Genomic DNA, 21,893 nt, shown 5'->3' on the forward strand with positions numbered 1-21,893 from the left:
TGCACGGCATCTACACACAGCGCGGCCAAGATGAGCTCCTCAAAACAACTGAATAGTGATTTTATTTTTCCCCATCTCTCATCAACACCGTGACTCTCTGTTCTCTTCATGAGTGGCTCTGAGACTCTAATGAGCACATTCAGCTCTTGCTTATTTCCCTAAAAGCTCTACGTTGGACCAGAACAATTTACAAGCCCCTTTTTCAAATAAAAACCACCCTTGTTTCACATACGTAAGCCCACCTGAGCGTGAGTCACAGCACTGAAGGCTTCTCAGTCATTATTCCTTGAGAGCAATTGTGCATGTTCCACCTTAAAAACAAGGCATTAGTGAGACTCAACTCTTGGAGTTCATTCGGCTAATGGAGAGCATCGTCTTGTGAGAGGGGCTGGGCGCTGGGATAATCACGCGTGGGTGTGAGGGGCAGGCCGAGGGGCTACAGACGAGGGCACGGCATGGGGCGAGGATGTCTGGACACAAAGGCCACGCCGGATAAGGCCGAGTGGCACTCATGGACACGGAGACGAGGACCTATTACAGTCATTAAACATGAAGAGCCACTGAGGACAGGAGTCCATCCTTTACAACAGAAGACTGGAGGCCCTGGGACATTACTCCCAATTAGAGCAGCAGAGTTTTCCAACCATTCAGACCGAAGAAGTGCCACCCAAATGAGCGTCAAAGAGGGTTGAGGTGACATCCGCAGAGTGGAAGAGGGCTACACCACCATATGAAGCATCACAGACCATTATAAAACCGCCCTTGGACCATAATGACATGCAGAGACGGGCAATTTCAGAGCAGGTATTAAGCCAGTTGTTGAGAGTACACACACACACACACACACATACACAAATAAAGCCACAGATTTGCGCTGAGCACTGATCTTTACATAAAATATAGATGTTATCGACATTATTGGTGGTAGCAGGCTGAGGTGTGGCAGCTGTGGGTCTCCAAACTGCTAACACAGCAACTGACTGCAGAATTCACACGTAAAGACCCGCATTCTGTGTTGTAAGAGTGAGCTGCAAGATGAATCTGATTCATTCATTCATTCATTGTCTGTAACCCTTATCCAGTTCAGGGTCATGGTGGGTACAGAGTCTACCTGGAATCATTGGGTGCAAGGCCCCCTGTAGGGGGCGCCAATCCTTCACAGGGCGACACACCCACGCAGACACAGGGAGAACATACCGCACTCCTCACAGACAGTGACCTGGAGGAAACCCACGCAGACACAGAGAGAACACACCACACTCCTCACAGACAGTCACCCGGAGGAAACCCACGCAGACACAGGGAGAACACACCACACTCCTCACAGACAGTCACCCGGAGGAAACCCACGCAGACACAGGGAGAACACACCACACTCCTCACAGACAGTCACCCGGAGGAAACCCACGCAGACACAGGGAGAACACACCACACTCCTCACAGACAGTCACCCTGAGGAAACCCACGCAGACACAGAGAGAACACACCACACTCCTCACAGAGTCACCAGGAGGAAACCCACGCAGACACAGAGAGAACACACCACACTCCTCACAGACAGTCACCCGGAGGAAACCCACGCAGACACAGAGAGAACACACCACACTCCTCACAGACAGTCACCCGGGGGAAACCCACGCAGACACAGAGAGAACACACCACACTCCTCACAGACAGTCACCCGGAGGAAACCCACGCAGACACAGGGAGAACACACCACACTCCTCACAGACAGTCACCCGGAGGAAACCCACGCAGACACAGGGAGAACACACCACACTCCTCACAGACAGTCACCCTGAGGAAACCCACGCAGACACAGAGAGAACACACCACACTCCTCACAGAGTCACCAGGAGGAAACCCACGCAGACACAGAGAGAACACACCACACTCCTCACAGACAGTCACCCGGAGGAAACCCACGCAGACACAGAGAGAACACACCACACTCCTCACAGACAGTCACCCGGGGGAAACCCACGCAGACACAGAGAGAACACACCACACTCCTCACAGACGGTCACCCGGGGGAAACCCACGCAGACACAGAGAGAACACACCACACTCCTCACAGACAGTCACCCGGAGGAAACCCACGCAGAAAAAGGGAGAACACACCACACTCCTCACAGACAGTCACCCGGGGGAAACCCACGCAGACACAGAGAGAACACACCACAACCATCGAACCATGTCGCCCCGAATCTGAATCAGTTCAATCAAAAAAAAAAAAAAAAAAAAAAAAAAAAAAAAAAAAAAGAACCAGACACATTTGAAATGACAAATTTCCACAGATAGAATAAAAATCATTTTTAATCTTAATAACTTTTATTTAATAGCAATTGTCAAAGACCCAAAGCACTTAGCCACAGACACATAGCGACAGGGATGTTCACAAGTCACAAAATACAAGTCCAAGTCTTTGGTTTCGAGTCCAATCAAGTCTCAAGTCAATATAATGTACAAAAAAAACCAAAAAAAAAAACCCAAAAAAACACCTTATTTGTTATTATTCAGATAAAAAGAAAAGAAAAACTACAACTGTATATAACTTATTCAAATATAATGCTTTTTTCTTTTTAAATCTCCCACATTTCCTGTTCCTCGAAAACATGACAGTATTTAGTCTTTTAAAGATATGTTTCTCATAATCTGATTATAAAAGTAAAACTCTAAAACAGAGCATGCTATTAGCAGAGTTACTTTTTTGATGTAGAGTATATTTCTGTAAGTTGTAACACGTCAGAGTAAGTGGAGGGTGAGGAGATGTTAAAGAACTGTGCTGTATATAGAGCTGGAATGAAGGCTGAGCACTGAGCGTGAACTAAACCGACCTCAGGAGTGTTTTCCGACGTCTTATGACATTTGATGTGGTCAGTGTCTTTAATTTGTTTCCCACATTCGCTGCACATTACCAGTCTTCTGTTATATCCCCAGAATATAAACTCACTGCCACTGTGCGCCGTGCTACGGATGCTCCATGGTCTCACAGTCACGGAAGGTGATGGACAGACACTTTTTACGTGGTTTTTGACGAGTCACAGTCGAGTCGGGAGACCACTCTGCACAGCGACAGCAAGAATCAGAGCCACGGGGTTTAAACCGGCTCCAGCGGCGTTGAGGACCTTCTCCACCAACCGCAGCCAGGGGCAGTTCTGAAGACTGGCTCCCACCGTTAGGATCGGAGATAGCAGTCAGTTAACAAGCCCCGCCCACACCCCAAACTTCCCCAATCAGATCACACAGCAAACCTCAGGAAAACCCACTGCGCCCTGAAAACCTCACACACAGCCGAACTCCCCGCCCAGGCCTGGTTCCCTCAGGTAAAGGAATAACAGGTGCTGAGACTTTAAAGGAACTCTAGGTAAGATTAGGCTTTTTCTGCTCTTTGGCTCCTCCTAGAGGTGCAGATTATACATTTTTTACAGCACTGTTGTAGAATCAAGGGGTAGGGGGGTGTCCTACCCTCCTCCAAAAGTGAGTTTCTGCAGCGCTGAGCCCGGAGTAACAACGACAGAGGCTCTGTTCCCCGTGTTTCAACTCAGTGGAGCATCACACTGATTTTGAAGATGAAGTGTTATGGTAAAAACACTACCCAGTCCTGAGAATTAATGCCTACAATCTCCCACTGTGGAAATTCAGTAGCAGAACAAAAACATTGTCGTTTGCCGCGTAATCAGATTGTTCCACAGTGGCACGTCCCATAATCAGACGCACAGAAGGCTCAGCCAGCTTCATTATGCCGCCAATTTAATAACACAAGTACATTTATTTGAAGAAATGAGGTTCACGGTGCAGAATGTACAGCATTTGGAAAGGAAGGGTGTTCATTACTTCATCTGAAATGGGCCCAAAGGCACAGTCATGCCACTGTTAAAAGCAAATCAGTTTTGTTCCCCTTTCCAGCAATGCTTAGGCCTGCCATGTCTCCAATTAAATATAATTACGCTTCTCCGTTTGAGAGAGGGAGCGACTGTGCACCCACTCCCCACATTGTGCACTGAGCACACTTTATCTCTCAGAGAAAAGAAACGGCGGAGATGTCAGCACAATCCGGTCCATTCACACGGCCGCGAGCGCATGACTCTCCTGCGGCGCGGGGATTAGGGCGATCAGCTGGGTGTGGACCGCGCCTCAGTACCACATTGTTCTCGAGGCAGCGCTTCTCGTTCTGCCCCGCCGCTTATCAGGAGGGGGCAGCTCGGACTCACCGTGGGTCCACGTGGGGTGCGATTCCCTCCTCTAGTGAAGGAGTATCGCTCTCTCCTCCCTCAGCATCCACGACTGAGGTGCCACCTGCAAGGCACCTAACGCACAACTGCTCCCTGGCACAAGTGTGTGTTTGTGTGTGTGTGTCCACCACACCAGTAAAGGTCCTTGGGCAAGACTCCCAACATTACCTCCTCCTACGTCTGTAACATCAGGACCATAAGCTGCTGTGGATAAGAGCATCCACCAAATGCTGATCATTCCACAGTGTCCAGTCACTGCCTACTGGAGATGGTCAGTAAAGCTGCAGCACGCTTTCAGACCAAACGGCAGATCAGAGACACGGCTGGCTGCTTTGCGACTAAACCAAGAACCGTGGACGTAGCCGTGCTTCTGGAAACAGAAGTAGACAAAAGGCCGGGAGATGTTCCTCAGCGAGGAATTAAATCCCGCAACTGAGAAGGGGTTTGGAGGGGGGGGGGATGGGGGCTTAAAAACCATGCATTAAAATGATCATATTTTTAACACCCACTGCTTTCTGTCCACTGTAAACTCCACAGTCTTCTCTAAGCTCAGAGGCCTCTTAACATTCATTTCCTGGCACAGATGCAAATGCAGTATCCACCTCTTGCCTTATTTATGTTCAGTGAGAGAACCGGACACTCCAAAGGAAAGAGCCAACGAGAGTACTGACCTTCGAGGAATGATTTAAAACTTAATCTATGCTCCGTTTCTCTTGGGTCTTCATTGTGGACTCGAGCAGGCACCACATGTGTTATCTCTTTAAACACACATCTCCACACATATCCTCTTTCTCATCAAAGGGTAGATATGCTTGAGAAGGAGGGAAGCGAGAGAATAGAAGCGGACCGCGGGGGCCTACGGCTGGTGTGAAGCGGGGGAAACCTGCGCACTTTGATAAGGATTGCTTGCTTTTAAAAAGCCGAGATAAGAGCGAATCTTATTATCTGGGAAGAGGAGCTGGCGTGTGAGCCAGAACTGTCCAATTACACCTCAAAGCCTTGCACTTGTCACCTTGACGACTGGTAAAATCTACAAAGTGGGCAGCAGCCGGGAGCGAGCCGACGGCGCATCTTCGATGACGAGGTTCGGATGCGAGTCTGAAGCCATAAAAGGTCTCGGGGGAATGAACACATGGGACGGGTCAAGCGTTAAAAAAAGACGAAAAAAAAACACAACATGCCTTCACTCTGACTCTGTTCAAACTAAAACGATCCCAACATCAGTCACATTAGCCGTGGCATACTGCTCAGAACAGCAGAGTCCCTGTGCAGTAGATAATAACGCCAAAGACAGTGCGAGCTGAAAGACGAGAGACACACAGACATTTCCCAAAAGCAATTCATTAGAGTCTGACAGCTCCACGTTAACAGACAAAACAGTGTAATCATCACTGACACGCTGCGGAGAGCGCGCTACTCAGGAGGCGTTTAATGCCCTTTCCCTGCGCATGTAATCCAGCGTAATATAACAAACCGCTGACACCATAAACCAGGCACCTGCTTCACGTGCGCAGAAGACCAGCAGCAGGCAGTCAAAGAGGAAAAATGCCTGCGTATGAGGAAAAGGCACCCTGCATTTGTAATGAGGGGCTAGGGGCTGACCGATATATCAGTTCGCTGATAACATTGACCGATATTAGTGACCAGTGTAAGAAAGTTCAGCAGAGAACGTTTATTGTCCTGAGCCTGGCTATGGTTTCTGTTTCCGTTTGGTGGTGATCAGGAAGTGCCCAAGAAGAGTGTTGTGACATCGGCGGAACGTCGTAAACTTGGAACCCAGTGGTTCTCAGACTTTTACTCAACATTATAACTCCAGATACATTAACATCAATGTTAAAAAATACACTAAACTGGCCACTAATTAAACTGTGCTTCAGTTCCTCACTTTTCAACCTGTGCAAAAGTGAGCAGGGCATAGGAGTGAGTCTGATATTGGTTGGGGACACCAATAGCCCACCCCAAACCCAACATATTAGCTATAAACTGATTCCAATGTAGATAAGGCAGTAAAACACAGCATATATAATGATGTATAACAGTATTTGATTAACATTAATGTCTTAGAGTGAGGCTGTTTCCCAAACAACACACTTTGGACCTGTACATACTGCACTACAGAAAGCACTAAAGAGAGTGGTGTGTGTGTATATATATATATATATATGTACAGGAGTTGGAGAATGAAACTGAAAAGTAATTTACTAGTACGGTGTAGGGCCTCCTTTTGCGGCGAATACAGCGTCAGTTCGTCTTGGGAATGACATACACAAGTCCTGCACAGTGGTCAGACGGATTTGAAGCCATTCTTCTTGCAGGATAGTGGCCAGGTCTCTACGTGATGCTGGTGGAGGAAAACGTTTCCTGACTCGCTCCTCCAAAACACCCCAAAGTGTCTCAATAATATTTAGATCTGGTGACTGTGCAGGCCATGGGAGATGTTCAACTTCACTTTCATGTTCATCAAACCAGTCTTTCACCAGTCTCGCTGTGTGTATTGGTGCGTTGTCGTCCTGATACACGGCACCGCCTTCAGGACACAGTGTTTGAACCATTGGATGCACATGGTCTTACTGGTGCAATGTAGAGTTAATGAAGATTGTCCACCAGGCTGCTCCAGTTTAGCCATGAAACCTCCCACACTACAATGACAGGTGTTTCAGGTTCATTGTCTAACCCCTGGATATATATCTATATAGTATTTTTTTTCCCCCACACTATTCAGTGCAGCAGTGTGCAATTTGGGACACAGCCAGAGACTACCTTTAACTTGCTGCATGTTTAGAGCATTTTCTCACGACCTGAACACAGCTAATATTAACATTCACTGACTCTCAGATCCTCCTCTGTTTCTCTAACAGTTAAATACAAGCCTGTTTTAGAACTGTAATGATCCGTCTGTTATCTGTTGTGCTCTCGTCACTGACCTCAGCCCAGAGCTGGTCAACACTAACTTTATAAACTAGACTCTGAAAGAAGACCCTGTGTCTGACTCACCGCCAAAACAAGTTCATCTCAGTGGTGCGTTTTCAAAATAAAAGTTTGCGAATAAAAACATATTGTGGTTCCAGGCGAGCTAGGTTTTTCTGGGGTGCCGTCTAATGCTCTTTTATTATGTTTAAGGGCTATTATGTGATTTTACTGAGTGAGCTTTATAGGCAAAAGAGAAAGGCATTAATAAAGAAATGCTCATATCTTCAGAAACCTTGAGCCCCACCTGCAGCACCTACACACCCCACTAGTAGGGTGCACCCCATAGCACCACTATAAAGTAGAGAATGATACCCCATTTATTTGCACTTATTTTAATAAGCAACTTTACACAAACAATAAAATGAAAGAAGTCTCTTGAGAAGAGACTTAGCCCAATTTTATTCATTTAACTGTTCCTTACAGAGACGGGTCCCAGCTTTACAAGGTAAATTACAGATCTCCTCAAACTAATAAAAATATTAATAACATATTAATGAATGTTAACAAAGAGGATTAAACTACTACAGTCGTTAAATTATTATACAGTACAGTGATACAGCCTCTGTGTTTCTCCAAATGGACAGAGGGGAAGAATCCAAGCCAATTTTTTTCTGCACATTCATCATAATTTTTATTTTTTTGTTAAACAGAATGTAATATGGCAAAGTGTAAATGTGTCAGTAAATATCGGATTGAAATGTTGGCAAAATCAAAGCATCAGGCTGATGCCGATAAAGTTTAAAAGCGCAATTACCTGCCGATACCGATATAACTGAGATATTATCGCGCATCACGACAAAAAATCCACAAATATGGAGATACGTATTATTATTTGGATATTGAGGATATAAGAATTTCATTGGTCATCTCCTTTATAAGCCCCCTATGATGATCTAATGAGTCCTAAGAGCGATGGACACCTGCGAATCAACCGTGACTGGCCTCACTCTCTGTGTGTGTCTTTGCTAAAGATGGTAGTTAGCAGCTGATGTGACCGATGTGGGCAGTGCAAGTCCTCCTCAGGTGTGTTTAGCTGTTGGGCAGCTTTGCTCTAGCGACAGTTCAAAAAGAAGCAGTGGGTTGGCCTTGTGCCTCAGAGGAAGTAAATGTTGGGAAGGTGATGGGAGGGGCTTGTGGCAGGTGTGGTTGGAAACGACTTGTAATTGGGTAAAAATCTGGGTAAATACTGGAGATAAACAAGAATTACAAATAACAATAAAAGCTATAACTGACATTTCCATTCAGGTCTGACCCTAGGTAGTATTTTATCCTTCGGTTACCGTCAGAACAACTGTCTACGCTCCGAGTGTGTGCCTCTGCCCCGTCAGTCGATGGTGAAGATCCAACAGCGCAGAGAAAACAATGAGAGAAAGACAAAGCAATGGAGGCGCCTACATCACACTCATTGTATGTTGCTCTACTTGCTGCATTTTTCCTTATTGTACACACACACAAATAAAAGTCCCTTTTAAAAAAACAACTCAAGCACTGCCCATCTGTCAGTCACGCTGGACTAAGCTTCTGTGCAATGCCACACTTCTGATGTTGCATCACCTCTGTGAGGCTTCTGTACACACACTGCCTCCCAGCAGCACACAAAACCCACCCTGTCGACATTTGTCTTTCCTCTTTTCTACATCGCTAATCTTCAGCCTTTCGACAGAGACCCTCAAACCTAACCAATCACTAACATAACATATGACACACTGCCTTTCCAACTCTAAAGAAGTCAGCCATAATATTTAAAAAGAGCCACTTGTTTAACGCTCATTGTCTGTTTTATCAGCTCCACAATTACAGACTGTAGTCCAGCACTAAGGACCCCCACAGAGCAGGTGTGATGTGGTGGTGGATCATTCTCAGCGCTGCAGTGACACTGACGTGGTCTTGGTGTGTTAGTGTGTGTTGTGCTGGTGTAGAGTGGATCAGACACAGCAGTGCTGCTGTGACTTTACATCTACAAGGTGGACCAACGAGGGAGGAGTGTCTCACAGAGTGGACAGAGAGTGGACACAGGGTTTAAAAACTCCAGCAGCACTGCTGTGTCTGATCCAGTCCACCACCCGGGGGTCCTGTGGGGGTTTTGAATACTGAAGACCAGGGTGAAAGGAGGCTAATAACCAACAGATGGACTCCAGTGTGTAATTGTAGAACTACAGAGTGCCCGGTGTGGTCGGTGGAGCTGAGAATACGGACGGTGAGTTTCGGCTGAAGAATGAAAAACTCAGCAAATAAACAAGTGTACAATGTGGAAACCTGAAAGAGACCCAAAGACACATGAAGTAAGACCAGTGGCGCTCAAACGTGTGCAGGACTGTGTACTACGGCAAAGATATAGACGCTAAACCTGTACACACGCTTGAGAAACATGACCCACTGCTACTTCCTGCTCTATTTATAAACAATCACTCACCAAGACCCAACCACATGATCAGAGCTCCTGAAATAACAAGGCTCACAAACAAAAAAAGCCTCAGAGCGAAACAGACAAAACCCACTCACCGATATAGAGCGAGGAGTCTTTCCTCCTCACGTGGTCGTCGATGTACGACACGCCCAGAGGCTGGACGGGCGTGGCCCCAATCCCCAGCAGCACCTGGGCCCCAATCAGCAGGAGGTACATCATGTTGGTGTTGGTTCTGTTGCCACACAGTTCGTCCTGCAGTTCTTTGCGCGAGGTGTTGGAGCACACGTCCCGCCCCATGTCCCTGCGCCACGCCTCCGTGGCCTTGTACTCGTACTGATTGGTCAGGAACTCCGGCAGCGCGGACAGCAGCGCCCCCAGCGCCATGACGATGCCACCGCAGCCAATCAGACGTGGCCGGTGAGCGCGGGCCCCGAAGTAGCTGACGAACAGGATGAGGGCCAGGTTTCCGATTTCGAAGCTGCTGGCGATCACGCCCACGTCAGCGCTCTGCAGGTTAAAGCGCCGCTCCAGCGTCGTCAGGACACTCACCTGTCAAAACAACATCTGCATTAGAATAAAATCAGCTTTAGATTTTTACATTTGGCCAGTGTTGGATCACAAGGCGGATTTTTCAAGGCCTTCTATTGAATCCCCACCAAGACTTGGCTTTCATTTTATATCAGTATTATCACCATATTGATTGCGACGGTCAAGGTTCAATATACAGGCTCCCCGACGTAGGGCTGAAAGATGAATAGTTCTATATCCAAATCAGATTCCGAGTTTTAATTCTACCCTGCATTATCAAGAACGTCTTAATATGATTTAAAGTGGAACCTTTATCTTCTACTGCAGCTTCTCTGCCCAATCAGAGGCCGCCAAACCCTGCTGTGTAAATGATAACCCCGGTATGACACAGTCAATCACCTAAATAACATATTTTCCTTAAAGCAATCAACACAACTCTGATAGATAAATAAAGGTAAAAAAAATAGTCTGTCAGCTGTAAACCATCTTTGTGTCGAAAACAAACACAAAAAGCTAAACTAATAAAAATGAACAGATACTGATTCAGCGAAACATAGTCAAAGAAATATATTTTGTCCAACACCGGGCGCTGCGTCTAAAGCAGAAACACTGAGAGCCTTCTCCATTAGGAGAGAAACATCAAAGACCAGCGGAAATAAAAAGGGATCCAAAAAAAGGAAAGTGATCAGTAAATTTAGGAGACCCAGAATTAGAAATGACACTGAACGCACACACATTCTCCATCACGATTTGGGGCATTACGTTTAATGCGACTGAGACATTAACATATCGCATTTCAGAATAATTACAGGAGAGGACCAGCGTCTCAGTTCCTCGGCTTCTGAAGGGTTAAGTTTTGGCAGTTTATTAAAAGAGCAACTTATTAAGGGCCATGCCCTTTATTCTAAATCCCCACACACTGGAGCAGACAGGCTCTTAGACTGCTTTCAGACTGCTTGTCATTGTGGTGTGTTTTTGGCCCTTTTTGACATGGAAATGTAGCGCAATACAAAGTTTCAATTCTTGATTTCTACTCCCAGTTTCAGATCTTTGTTACTCCTGTGTTCATAAGCATTAACACATTGAGAGGGCAGCTCCAACCTCAGAACTCATGTTTTCACGGCTCGCTCATAATCTGAATATTTGTTTCCAAACTGTCATAAAAAAAAACTGTGGTAAGTTCTGCCTCTGCAGCGCCCCCCTCAGGATAAACATAAGGACACGTCACAGCCTGCCCTGTTCGTACTGGAGGCTAGGGTCCTCTTGCATCGTTACACCACACCGCTCTGGTCTCCTCGTCACGTGGGTGTTTCTATGTTATTATTAGAACAAAACAAACGATGCAGCAAAGCCCCTCCCCCCCGTGCATCTACCTGGACCCCAATGATGTGTACTGGATGGGAATTGACAGGTGACCCACCTATTAATCTCAACCCACTGCAGATCTCCACTACTCTATTTTCAGTGCAATGACGTGTTATTGATACACCCACGCATTTGGTGGAAATCTGGGGCTTCCTCCCCTCTTTAACTTCTCGTAATCATGATTTTTTTCCACTGAACTTAAAGGCAGCAACAGAAATGGAAGTACGGCTCAGCAGCGAAGTGTAGGAAGAAGCAATAATCTGTTTAATATCAAAGTTAAGGTTTGACCAAGTGCAGTTTTCAAACTACTACAACTGAGGAAATTACACAGCATCTTTTTTTTTTTTTAATCGGCAGCATTTAACGCTACATACATTCATCATCTGCTGGTCCACTCGAGACAAACAAGGCCTGGAGATGAATGTATTTTTAATAAATGTGCTTTTAAATAAAACTGAGATACAGATTTCTCAATAATATCTGCAGAATTCAGCCTAGTGAATGTTAATCCATCCATCCATCCATCCATTATCTGTAACCGCTTATCCAATTTAGGGTCGCGGGGGGTCCAGAGCCTACCTGGAATCATTGGGCGCAAGGCGGGAATACACCCTGGAGGGGACGCCAGTCCTTCACAGGGCAACACAGACACACACACATTCACTCACACACTCACACCTACGGACACTTTCGAGTCACCAATCCACCTGCAACGTGTGTTTTTGGACTGTGGGAGGAAACCGGAGCACCCGGAGGAAACCCACGCGGACACGGGGAGAACACACCAACTTAGTGAATGTTAATATAATATAAAAAATAAAATACTACAGAATTACAAATAAATATGAGCAAAAAATATTAACACTTAATTTAGGATCCACTACATAATGATTATTTAATTATTAATAGGCAACTTAATAAAACATTTGTAAAAATATGTAATTTGTCAATAAGATTGGAAATGTGGCTTAAACATATTCATATGACGTGCTATTAAAGGCTTCTATTAGTTATTATACATCTGTGATTATATAATAAAACTGTCAAAACTTTATAATTACACCACAAAAGGGACTCTTAATAATTTTAGTGAATACATTTAAAAATAATAATAATACCACTGAAATACAAACAGTTCTATCATTTACTTCCAGATAAATGTTGCCAGATATTTTTAAAATCCCACATGTGCCATTACACACGTGCTTTTAACTTAGATTTTACAGTGCACTAATGATATACTCAGTCAACAATTATTAAAAAAAAATAATTACAATAACATTTCACAGAAGTCATTCAACATTTAATTTACAGTTGTATCATATTCATGAGCATGTCAATAAATATTTACAATTGCTTTGTAAAAGTGTTAATAATCCGGCCTTAAAATAAAGTGTTACCAATAAAAATATCAATAAGGAAAGAGTATCAATGTAAGACTTTAAAGGGTGCGATGTTAAATGTAAGACACTCATCTAAGTGTAATGGTTACTATCAATACCTTCCTCAATAAAGTTCTGCACTGACGACTAGTCATTAGACCTCTACCGATCTGGACAGGCTTTAGAGAACCACTCACAGTTCGACTCCTGTGATTACTTGTTCCAGGAAGTAATGAGTAAAGAAACCCCATTACATTCTTGGAGAACTAATTAGTAATTTGTAATGGATTATTTTCTGAGTGACAATGCCTCCCTCCCTCACACACACACACACACACACACACACAGAGATAAACAGGGCTAAAGCTAATCCAAGCTAATTTCCACATGCACACAGAACTGTAGCAGAGTAACACTGATCAGCGATGCTCAGTGTCCTATTATCAATGCGGTGCTCTGGAAGAGCTTTGCTTTATTCAGTGTGCCACAGAAAACAGTAACCATTCTGATTTAGCACGGCCGACAGCTAACAGACGCTCTGCTAGCACTCCACAATAGCATGCCTGTATAATAAGGCTCTGGGATCAAGTCGAGCTACGGTAAATGACCTTATCACAACAATCTGATAATTGCTAAACCATGACTCAGTTTCCTCTGCTCTGTGAGCGTTTCTCTGCAGAGTCTGGAGAGGCTGCTGAAAACGTCATGCTCTTCACACAATTGTGCTACATTTGCACTTTGTACTTCGCTGGAGTCCAACAGAAGAAGCCGCAGTCCAGATGGTGCAGTCATCGTTCATTAACTCTCATGTCCAACCAGTTAGCTACACACAACAAACCAGCCGGTTCAATCACAGGGAAACAGCTATATTCTAGCTAAGCTAACTAGCTAACAGAGTTGTATACACCAGATTTGGGCGTTCTCCATGGTCAAATTACTTGTGTTCCTGTTGATGTTCTAAGTTTAATGTTGCTTGGCTTAATTTCTGTACACTTGAAAGCACATTTAATGCATGTTTACTGAATTTAACATACTGGGGGAAAGTAATGAACAGTGTTAAAGCTACATAAAGCTAATTTCCAGCCTTCACAACAAAATTTCCAATATGTGAAATATTTTGCTCTGGTCTTACCTACAGAGTCAGTGTGCACTTACACTGGTCAAAATACACTAGGGGGGTGGGGTGTGGGTCATCATTTGCCATTATGTAAATTTGGTCCTGCTACTTGGACGTGGGCAATTTTTAGTACCTGCTCTTTCCCAGTTCCAAGCTGAGTCAGGTTTCTGACAGACCAGAGAGAGTTATCAATAACAATGAAAGACAGACGACCAGCACCAACTCTCCATCTGTAAAATCTCCAGCTGCAGCAGAGATCACGTTTGTTTTTATCCGACTCACGACGGCAGCTCGTAAAATTACGCCGTGGTCTTTTGAAGAGGTTCAAACGCTCCTTGGATCGGTGGCCGACGAAAGAATACAGCGAGAGCTGGACGCTGCAACAAGGAAGGGACACACTCTACTGATCTGTCTGAACTGATGACGGAGCTGTGTTCAGTCCCAAACAACAACAACACGCCAATACACCATGAGTAAACACCGCTTAACGTTACCGCCGCCGTTGTGGTGGTCTCTAAAGCACACTGTTCCCCTTAGAGATGGTTTTATCAACATCACCAATTACAAAATGGAGTTGTGGAAATGAAAATATGACCAGGCACCAGGCACCAAAAAGCAAGTAGAGGCAAGAAGAGTCAGAGGAGAGGCACCATCTGTGGAGCCCAGGTTTAACCCATGGACAACACTTGCTGATACCCACCTGGGCAGCCCATATGGGCCCCACATGTGTGAGTAAGCTGGGTCAGTATCATGCACATTACACAGATCCCCAAGATTTTCTTTTCTGTCAAGTGGTGCTCAAAAAGTTTAACTAGTATTAGCAGGAATGAACTCGGTTGAATAGTATACCACCCCTGCCACAGAGGTTTAAGTTCAGTGGTAAGACATAAAACGTGCAGGATCTGTGCCACTACATGTTCACTGCAAGCTGTTAGCGGACTATTTAAAGAGCTTCAGGAAAGTGTCCTAGAAAGGGCATTTGTGCATTCCAATCCCTAAGCTCCAACATTAGCTTAACTCCTCAGGCCTCCAGTAAGGATCTACAGGCACAGAGAAAGAGCTGTTTGTGGAGAGACAGATAAGCAAACTGACAGACAAAGCAACACTGCTGTTTCAGCAAAGTAAGACAAATGTGGGTGCAAAAATGACAGCTACACTTGTTTGATTTTCCAGAAATATCAAACACTCAAATACACAAAGTCTACAGATGCACAGGGTGGCGGTAAAATAATACAGGGAGTTATTAAATGCTAGGGAAATGGCAAAAATAAAAAAACACAAGCCTCTGTCCCAAGAGAAGATTATAATTTTTAAGATATTTAAAAGTCCAAATTTGGTGTAGGCCCAAATTCACATGATTCAATCATGTAATTTAGCAAAATAACTAATATATAATATATTCTTGAATTTCCCTGGGGATCAATAAAGTATCTATCCATCTATAGCTTTTTGAATCCTGTTTATTCACTCATTCATCTCCCATAAGTGCCTTGTTGAGTTCATAGTCAGTCACCAAGTGTCTCGAGCAATTCCAGATTCACTCATGCAAGGGACATCCTGGACAGAGCACTAGTCCATCACAGGGCATCAACATGTATGTTTCAACTGTATCTTTCTACTGGGAGAAAAGTAGAGCAGCTAGAGGAAACCCAAATGGACACAGGGAGAACTCAACACACTCCTCACAGACAGTTACCCAAGGAGAGGATTCCACCCAGGACCCCGAGCCCCTGCAGCTGTGTGGGAGTGACACCACCTGCAGCCCTGCTGTCTTGCCTAATACATTCTTCTCAGGATACATTACATTTCCACACTCTCAGGTGCTGATTTTAGGCCACATTTTCAGTTAATGTTCCTCCATTAATTATCAGTCTGACATTTACCAGTTCTGAAAATGCAGGGCTAACACTCACTAAATATTTTTGTTGATGCATACATAGTCTTGGCTGGTGTGTGTATTAGGACTATTTTAGTAATGTATTTTAGGTGCTATGTAACAGCAAGTCTATTCAAGCTAAGTATATATAATAAATCCACAATCAGCACCAGCACTAGACATGAACCAATTAATCATTCATTCATTCACTGTCTGTAACACTATCCAGTTCAGGGTCACGGTGATTCCAGAACCTACCCAGAATCACTGGTCGCAGGGCAGGAACACACCCTGGAGGGGGCGCCAGTCCTTCACAAGGAGTCATGCACTCACACATTCACTCACACCTCCAATCCGCCTACCAATGTGTGTTTCTGGAGTGTGGGAGGAAACCGGAGCACCTGGAGGACACCCATGCAGAAACAGGGAGAATACACCACACTCCTCACAGACAGTCACCCGGAGGAAACCCACACAGACACAGAGAGAACACACCACACTCCTTACAGACAGTCACCGGAGGAAACCCACGTAGACACGGAGAACACACCACACTCCTCACAGTCACCCGAGGAAACCCACGCAGACACAGGGAAAGCACACCACACTCCTCACAGACAGTCACCGGAGGAAACCCACGTAGACACAGAGAGAACACACCACACTCCTCACAGACAGTCACCCGGAGGAAACCCACGTAGACACAGAGAGAACACACCACACTCCTCACAGACAGTCACCGGAGGAAACCCACGCAGACACAGGGAGAACACACCACACTCCTCAGTCACCCGAGGAAACCCACGCAGACACAGGGAAAGCACACCACACTCCTCACAGCCAGTCACCTGGAGGAAACCCACGCAGACCGAGAGAGAACACACCATACTCCTCACAGTCACCTGGAGGAAACCCACGCAAACCGAGAGAGAACACACCATACTCCTCACAGTCACCCGGAGGAAACCCACGCAGACACAGGGAAAGCACACCACACTCCTCACAGACAGTCACCCGGAGGAAACCCACACAGACACAAGGAAAGCACCCCAGGACCCTTGAGCTGTGAAAGAGACACTACCTGCTGCACCACGAGCCTTTCACCAATGAATCAATTCACTTAAAAAATACTGATAACAGTCAGATATATCATTATTGATTAAAACATCAATATCCAGGTCAATTACCATGACTGGGGTTCAAACTCACAGAAAAATTTGATCGGGGCTAAACGTAATAAAATTAACACATAAAAATGCAATTAAAACTGAGAGCTCACAATCAGTCAGTCAAGCACTGCTAGTGAAATCAATGAACTTTAGGGTTACAATATGAATTATACATCAATCCAACATCTCCACACAGCAGCACTTTGTAGTCCACCTGTTGCATACTTTGTCATTCTCAGCGCTGCAGTGACACTGACGTGGTGGTGGTGTGTTAGTGTGTGTTGTGCTGGTGTAGAGTGTATCAGACACAGCAGTGCTGCTGGAGTTTTTAACCCCCTCAGTGTCTGGACCGAGAACAGTCCACCGACCAAAAACATCCAGCCGACAGCGTCCTGTGTCACTGATGAAGGACTAGAGGACGAGCGACACACACTGTGCAGCGACAGATGAGCTACTGTCTCTGACTCTACATCTACAAGGTGGACCAACGAGGGAGGAGTGTCTCACAGAGTGGACAGAGAGTGGACACAGGGTTTAAAAACTCCAGCAGCACTGCTGTGTCTGATCCACTCTACACCAGCACAACACTGCAGTGGTATATCCTTTCCAATAATACTGTTATGCTTAATATGCTATAAACAAATAAAGAAAATATAATTAACTATGGTTTGTTTTTTAACATTTTGAAATCTCTGGAATCTGTAAAGAAAAGAAAACAAAGCCCCAGGAGATTGAAATACAGCTGAGTTACTTGTGTGTGGTGTGTGTGTGTCTTATCACAGTTGCCAGAGCAAGAGACATGGCAGTCCACCAGTTCTGCAAGCGTGACGAGAGGTGAGGACATCACAGAGCTGTCCACAGCCCCATCTGCCTGCCTCTCTCTCTCTCTCTCTCTCTCTCTCTCTCTCTCTCTCTCTCTCTCTCTCTCTCTCTCTCTCTCTCTCTCTCTCTCTCTCTCTCTCTCTCTCTCTCTCTCTCTCTCTCTCTCTCTCTCTCTCTCTCTGCAACCTGTTGATGGTCTAGCCATTCTTCCATAGATCCGTATAGGGTTGAGTATCTGTAGTAAATTCCCACATTTACATAAGTAAAAGCAGTGGCACCGGAAGCAGTCAGTATATCGTCATTTACAGACTTCTGTGTGAAATTGTGTGGCTGCAAAATTAACACGGAACATAGAAATTCACACATTTCACAGTTGCGTCATCTCCTCAGCATCCCCTTAGCTATGAGAAATAACTGTGCTACAAACATGCAGCTGAAATACCAACACATAAGTGAAGTGTTAATCACAGCAGGATACGTACCAATACATGTCCACAACCACAAAACCCCAACTACTGTGAAAGGTAAGTAAACCAGAGCAAAATTAGTAGTGTACAAGCCTCAGTACTATTCACATCCAGCAGAGCATGACAAAATTAACAATGGCCTTCACAATCGACCCACTGTAGGTGATTCTGACTGTGGACATGGGTCAGCATGGTCACTCTGACCTGTCTGCGGCTACACTGCAGTGTGTGGGAAAATGTGTGTTGCAATACATTTCAGCTGTAACTATTACATTGAACAATCTCTGGATTAGGAACATCTACATTGTACCTACTCTCACTGTCCATTCCCTCCGCTCCACTGACCTCAAAGAAGCACTCTATACACTCTTCTACAATTACAAACCATTACAGTCCATCTGTTTCTCTGCATACTTTATTACCCCCCTCTCCCCCTGTTCCTCAGCGCTCAGGACCCCCACAGAGCAGGTGTGATGTGGTGGTGGATCATTCTCAGTGCTGCAGTGACACTGACGTGGTGGTGGTGTGTTAGTGTGTGTTGTGCTGGTGTAGAGTGGATCAGACACAGCAGTGCTGCTGGAGTTTTTAAACCCCTCAGGTCACTGCTGGACTGAGAATAGCCCACCGAACAAACTGTAATTGTAGACCCTTGACACACACTGTCATATGAAGACATTGAGCAGAGCCATTTATATATAACACAAAATATAGAGTACACAAATGTCTTCTTACACAAGAAGAAAAACAAGCCTTATTTCGTTACCTGAAAACCACCTAATGTCATCTCTGTTTCGGGTATCAATAAAAGTTATCACAGTGTAAATAGTTCTTATTACTGCCCCTATAGCAATACAAGTATCTCCACAAGGTTTTCCACAGTACAGTTACACCAATCTTTTGGAGGCAGCCTTTAGATCAGCACCAGCTCAAGGCCCTGCCACCTCCCAAAACACGGTGCAGAAACATGGCTGGACATCTGCCATCTGCACTGCCAAGTTTCTTCAGTCCCCACTGAGCCAGCAGATCCACCCATAACCATCCTGTCCTCACCCTCTTGCCCAAGCAGCTAGCTGTGCTTCAATCACGAAAAACAAAACAAAGCACAACATTCATACAGCAGCCTTGCTAACTAGTTAGCATACTAGCATAACATAAACAATGGATAGTTAGCATTCCAGAAGTAAAAAACAAAACCAGTTGGGTTTGTTTCTCTTTTGTTTCTGTAATCTCAAGCTGTGATGTGACATTCTTTGGCACAATGTTTTTATTTAGCTCGAGAGCAGCTGAATCAAATGTGGTGTTTAGCTTGTCAAACAAGGTGTTTAGCTTGACAGCACGAAGCTTCAATATTACCTCCCCTATTTACAGGAGCAATAAGTCACTGATCTTACAAAAACGTGGCAAACTATATTCATGAAAATGATAATTCACTAGTTTTACATTTGTTTCCCAGTACAACTCAAATAAGATGAACAATATAACTATGTATTTGTCGTCCTGGAATGAACCAGAATATGATCCAATGAGGGGTCAACTCACATGCGGGCGACCATGTTGAGCTCAAGTCTGTGGCTGTGTCACATCTGTGCCAATATAAACTATGTACTACCTGTAAATATGTGAGATTGACAGACAAGTACATAATATTGACATGCTTCACTGTTTGTTTTAAAGGGCGTGATAAACTGTTGCAATGTTTGCCCTTATTTTAAAGGATTGAACTCAAATATCTTCATTTACACAGTGTAGTGCACAGTGTAGGTCATAAAAAACACTTCCTGCACTAAAATAGAAAGTCATTGTGAGTCAGATAATAAACACATTTATATTGTTTATATTCTTCTGTCTAACATTTAGGGCACTGTCTGACTGTAGTAGTATTATTTTTATAATCCGTGAAGTGCACCATGTAAGGAGTAGTGGGCTATTTGTAACAGACTAGTGCAGGGCGATATGACGAGTGCTGATCAATATCACGATTAATTGTACATCAACACCACGATTATGATTAATGAAGGATTATTTTGTTTTTGTATTTTTACCCTCATAGTCCAGTGACTCCAGTACGCTCCCGTGTTAAAGCTGGGGTATTTTTTCTAATATCGTTGAGAGCTTGTTCCTCTCCTTTTCTGAGCACTGTTTATATTTGGTGTGTGACTGTCACTGAAATGTTTTTTTTTTTTTTTTAATTTAGTGTTTGCATTTGATTTCTTTTTTTTCAGTGTCGTCTTAATTAAAGTCAAAACACAGCACGTCCAAACCATAGATGCCGTGTTTATCTTTGGTACGAGCTGCTCGAGTCGCTCGGTCTGCCCCAGCGTTTAGGCTCTCCTCCATGTTGCTTCCATGTGGCATATAGGGGGCAGAATCAGGTGACTACTGCATGGTAGTGTGGTTTTAAAGGGACAGTACATGAACTCACATTGGGGACATAACAATATAAAAAAAATAAAACAGTTAAAAAAATTATAGACAAGATTATGTTGATTAGAGAATATCGATTATGATTAATTGAAGATTAATTGCCCAGCCCTAGATCAGACCCAAAATTTTCCAGACAAGAGAACCTCCCCTTTCCGTTTCTCATTAGATTGTGGGACAATAATGTCCATCATTACCATACTCAAAACATATACTATTTCTAACTCTGCCTTGTGGATTTTTTTGTTTATACTTAACGTTCACATCTCTAACTCCACTACACAGTAAACACTCAAACACTAGTTTGAATTTTGTTAAGTGCACAATTGGGAAGCAGCTTCTGATACATTCAGACCACTATCAGTATAAAGGCTGTTCCTCCTTTAACAGTGCGCTGTTTTAGGCTGTTCACCAGTAAACCATAAGGCAATTTAGGATAATGCAGAATCATTTCATATGCAAATTATAGACCTCATACTTGTCAGGACCAGAGGGTCAGAACCAGACATTCGAGAAACGTAATGACTTATTCAAACACATGATATTTGCCATTCAAATACACAAGGACTAACACAAGTAACACAAAAAGAAGCGCACAACACAATGTCAGGTCACAGTAAGGTCAGTGCTGGTTAGAAATTTCATCTTTACCTTTCCTCCTCTACGTGAGTGCTGACCGTAAATCAGATCAGAAATGATGCTCTAAGAAAACAAGGTGACTCAGCACATTTCTGAGAAAATTTTAAAGACTACACTTAATGAAGCAAGCTTTAAAAAAAAAAAATGAATGAGGATAAAAGCCAGGGATGAAGTAGACTGTATACAGCCAAACGACTGTCAACAGACATCACATCATCACCAAAGACAGCGAATGGCAGGAAATATGACAGCTGTCAATTACAGCTAGAAGCTAAATCACTGCTGAGCGACTTGTTTCAGAGTCAGTCCTATGAAAGTACAGATCCTTCAAAAGCTGCTCTTCCAGGCTGAGGAATGCTGTAATACATTTACGTGTTTTAATCACAATCCGTGGCCCTAAGAAGCTAACTTTGCACAAATGAGATGAAAGTCAAGAGACCAAACAAAATGTGTTCAAAAACAAAGTGCATCAAAACAAATGACCCATGAGGTTTA

At 44.2% G+C, this 21,893-nt stretch overlaps 1 protein-coding gene across 5 annotated transcripts in view; it reads right to left on the bottom strand.

Annotated features, from left to right (window-relative positions):
- The window catches only part of slco3a1a (solute carrier organic anion transporter family member 3A1a), an 81,568-nt gene that overhangs the window by 53,184 nt on the left and 6,491 nt on the right, over positions 1-21,893 (bottom strand). For all 5 annotated transcript variants that reach the window (XR_010804520.1, XR_010804522.1, XR_010804521.1 and 2 more), the window contains exon 2: positions 9,708-10,161. Coding sequence is in view for 2 of the 5 variants with exons in the window: in XM_066685204.1 (XP_066541301.1) it covers positions 9,708-10,161 (454 nt within the window). In the remaining 3 variants the exon portion in view is untranslated. The remainder of the gene's footprint in view (positions 1-9,707; positions 10,162-21,893) is intronic.

This window comes from Hoplias malabaricus, chromosome 11 (assembly GCF_029633855.1).
Source record: "Hoplias malabaricus isolate fHopMal1 chromosome 11, fHopMal1.hap1, whole genome shotgun sequence".
Lineage (NCBI taxonomy): Eukaryota > Metazoa > Chordata > Actinopteri > Characiformes > Erythrinidae > Hoplias > Hoplias malabaricus.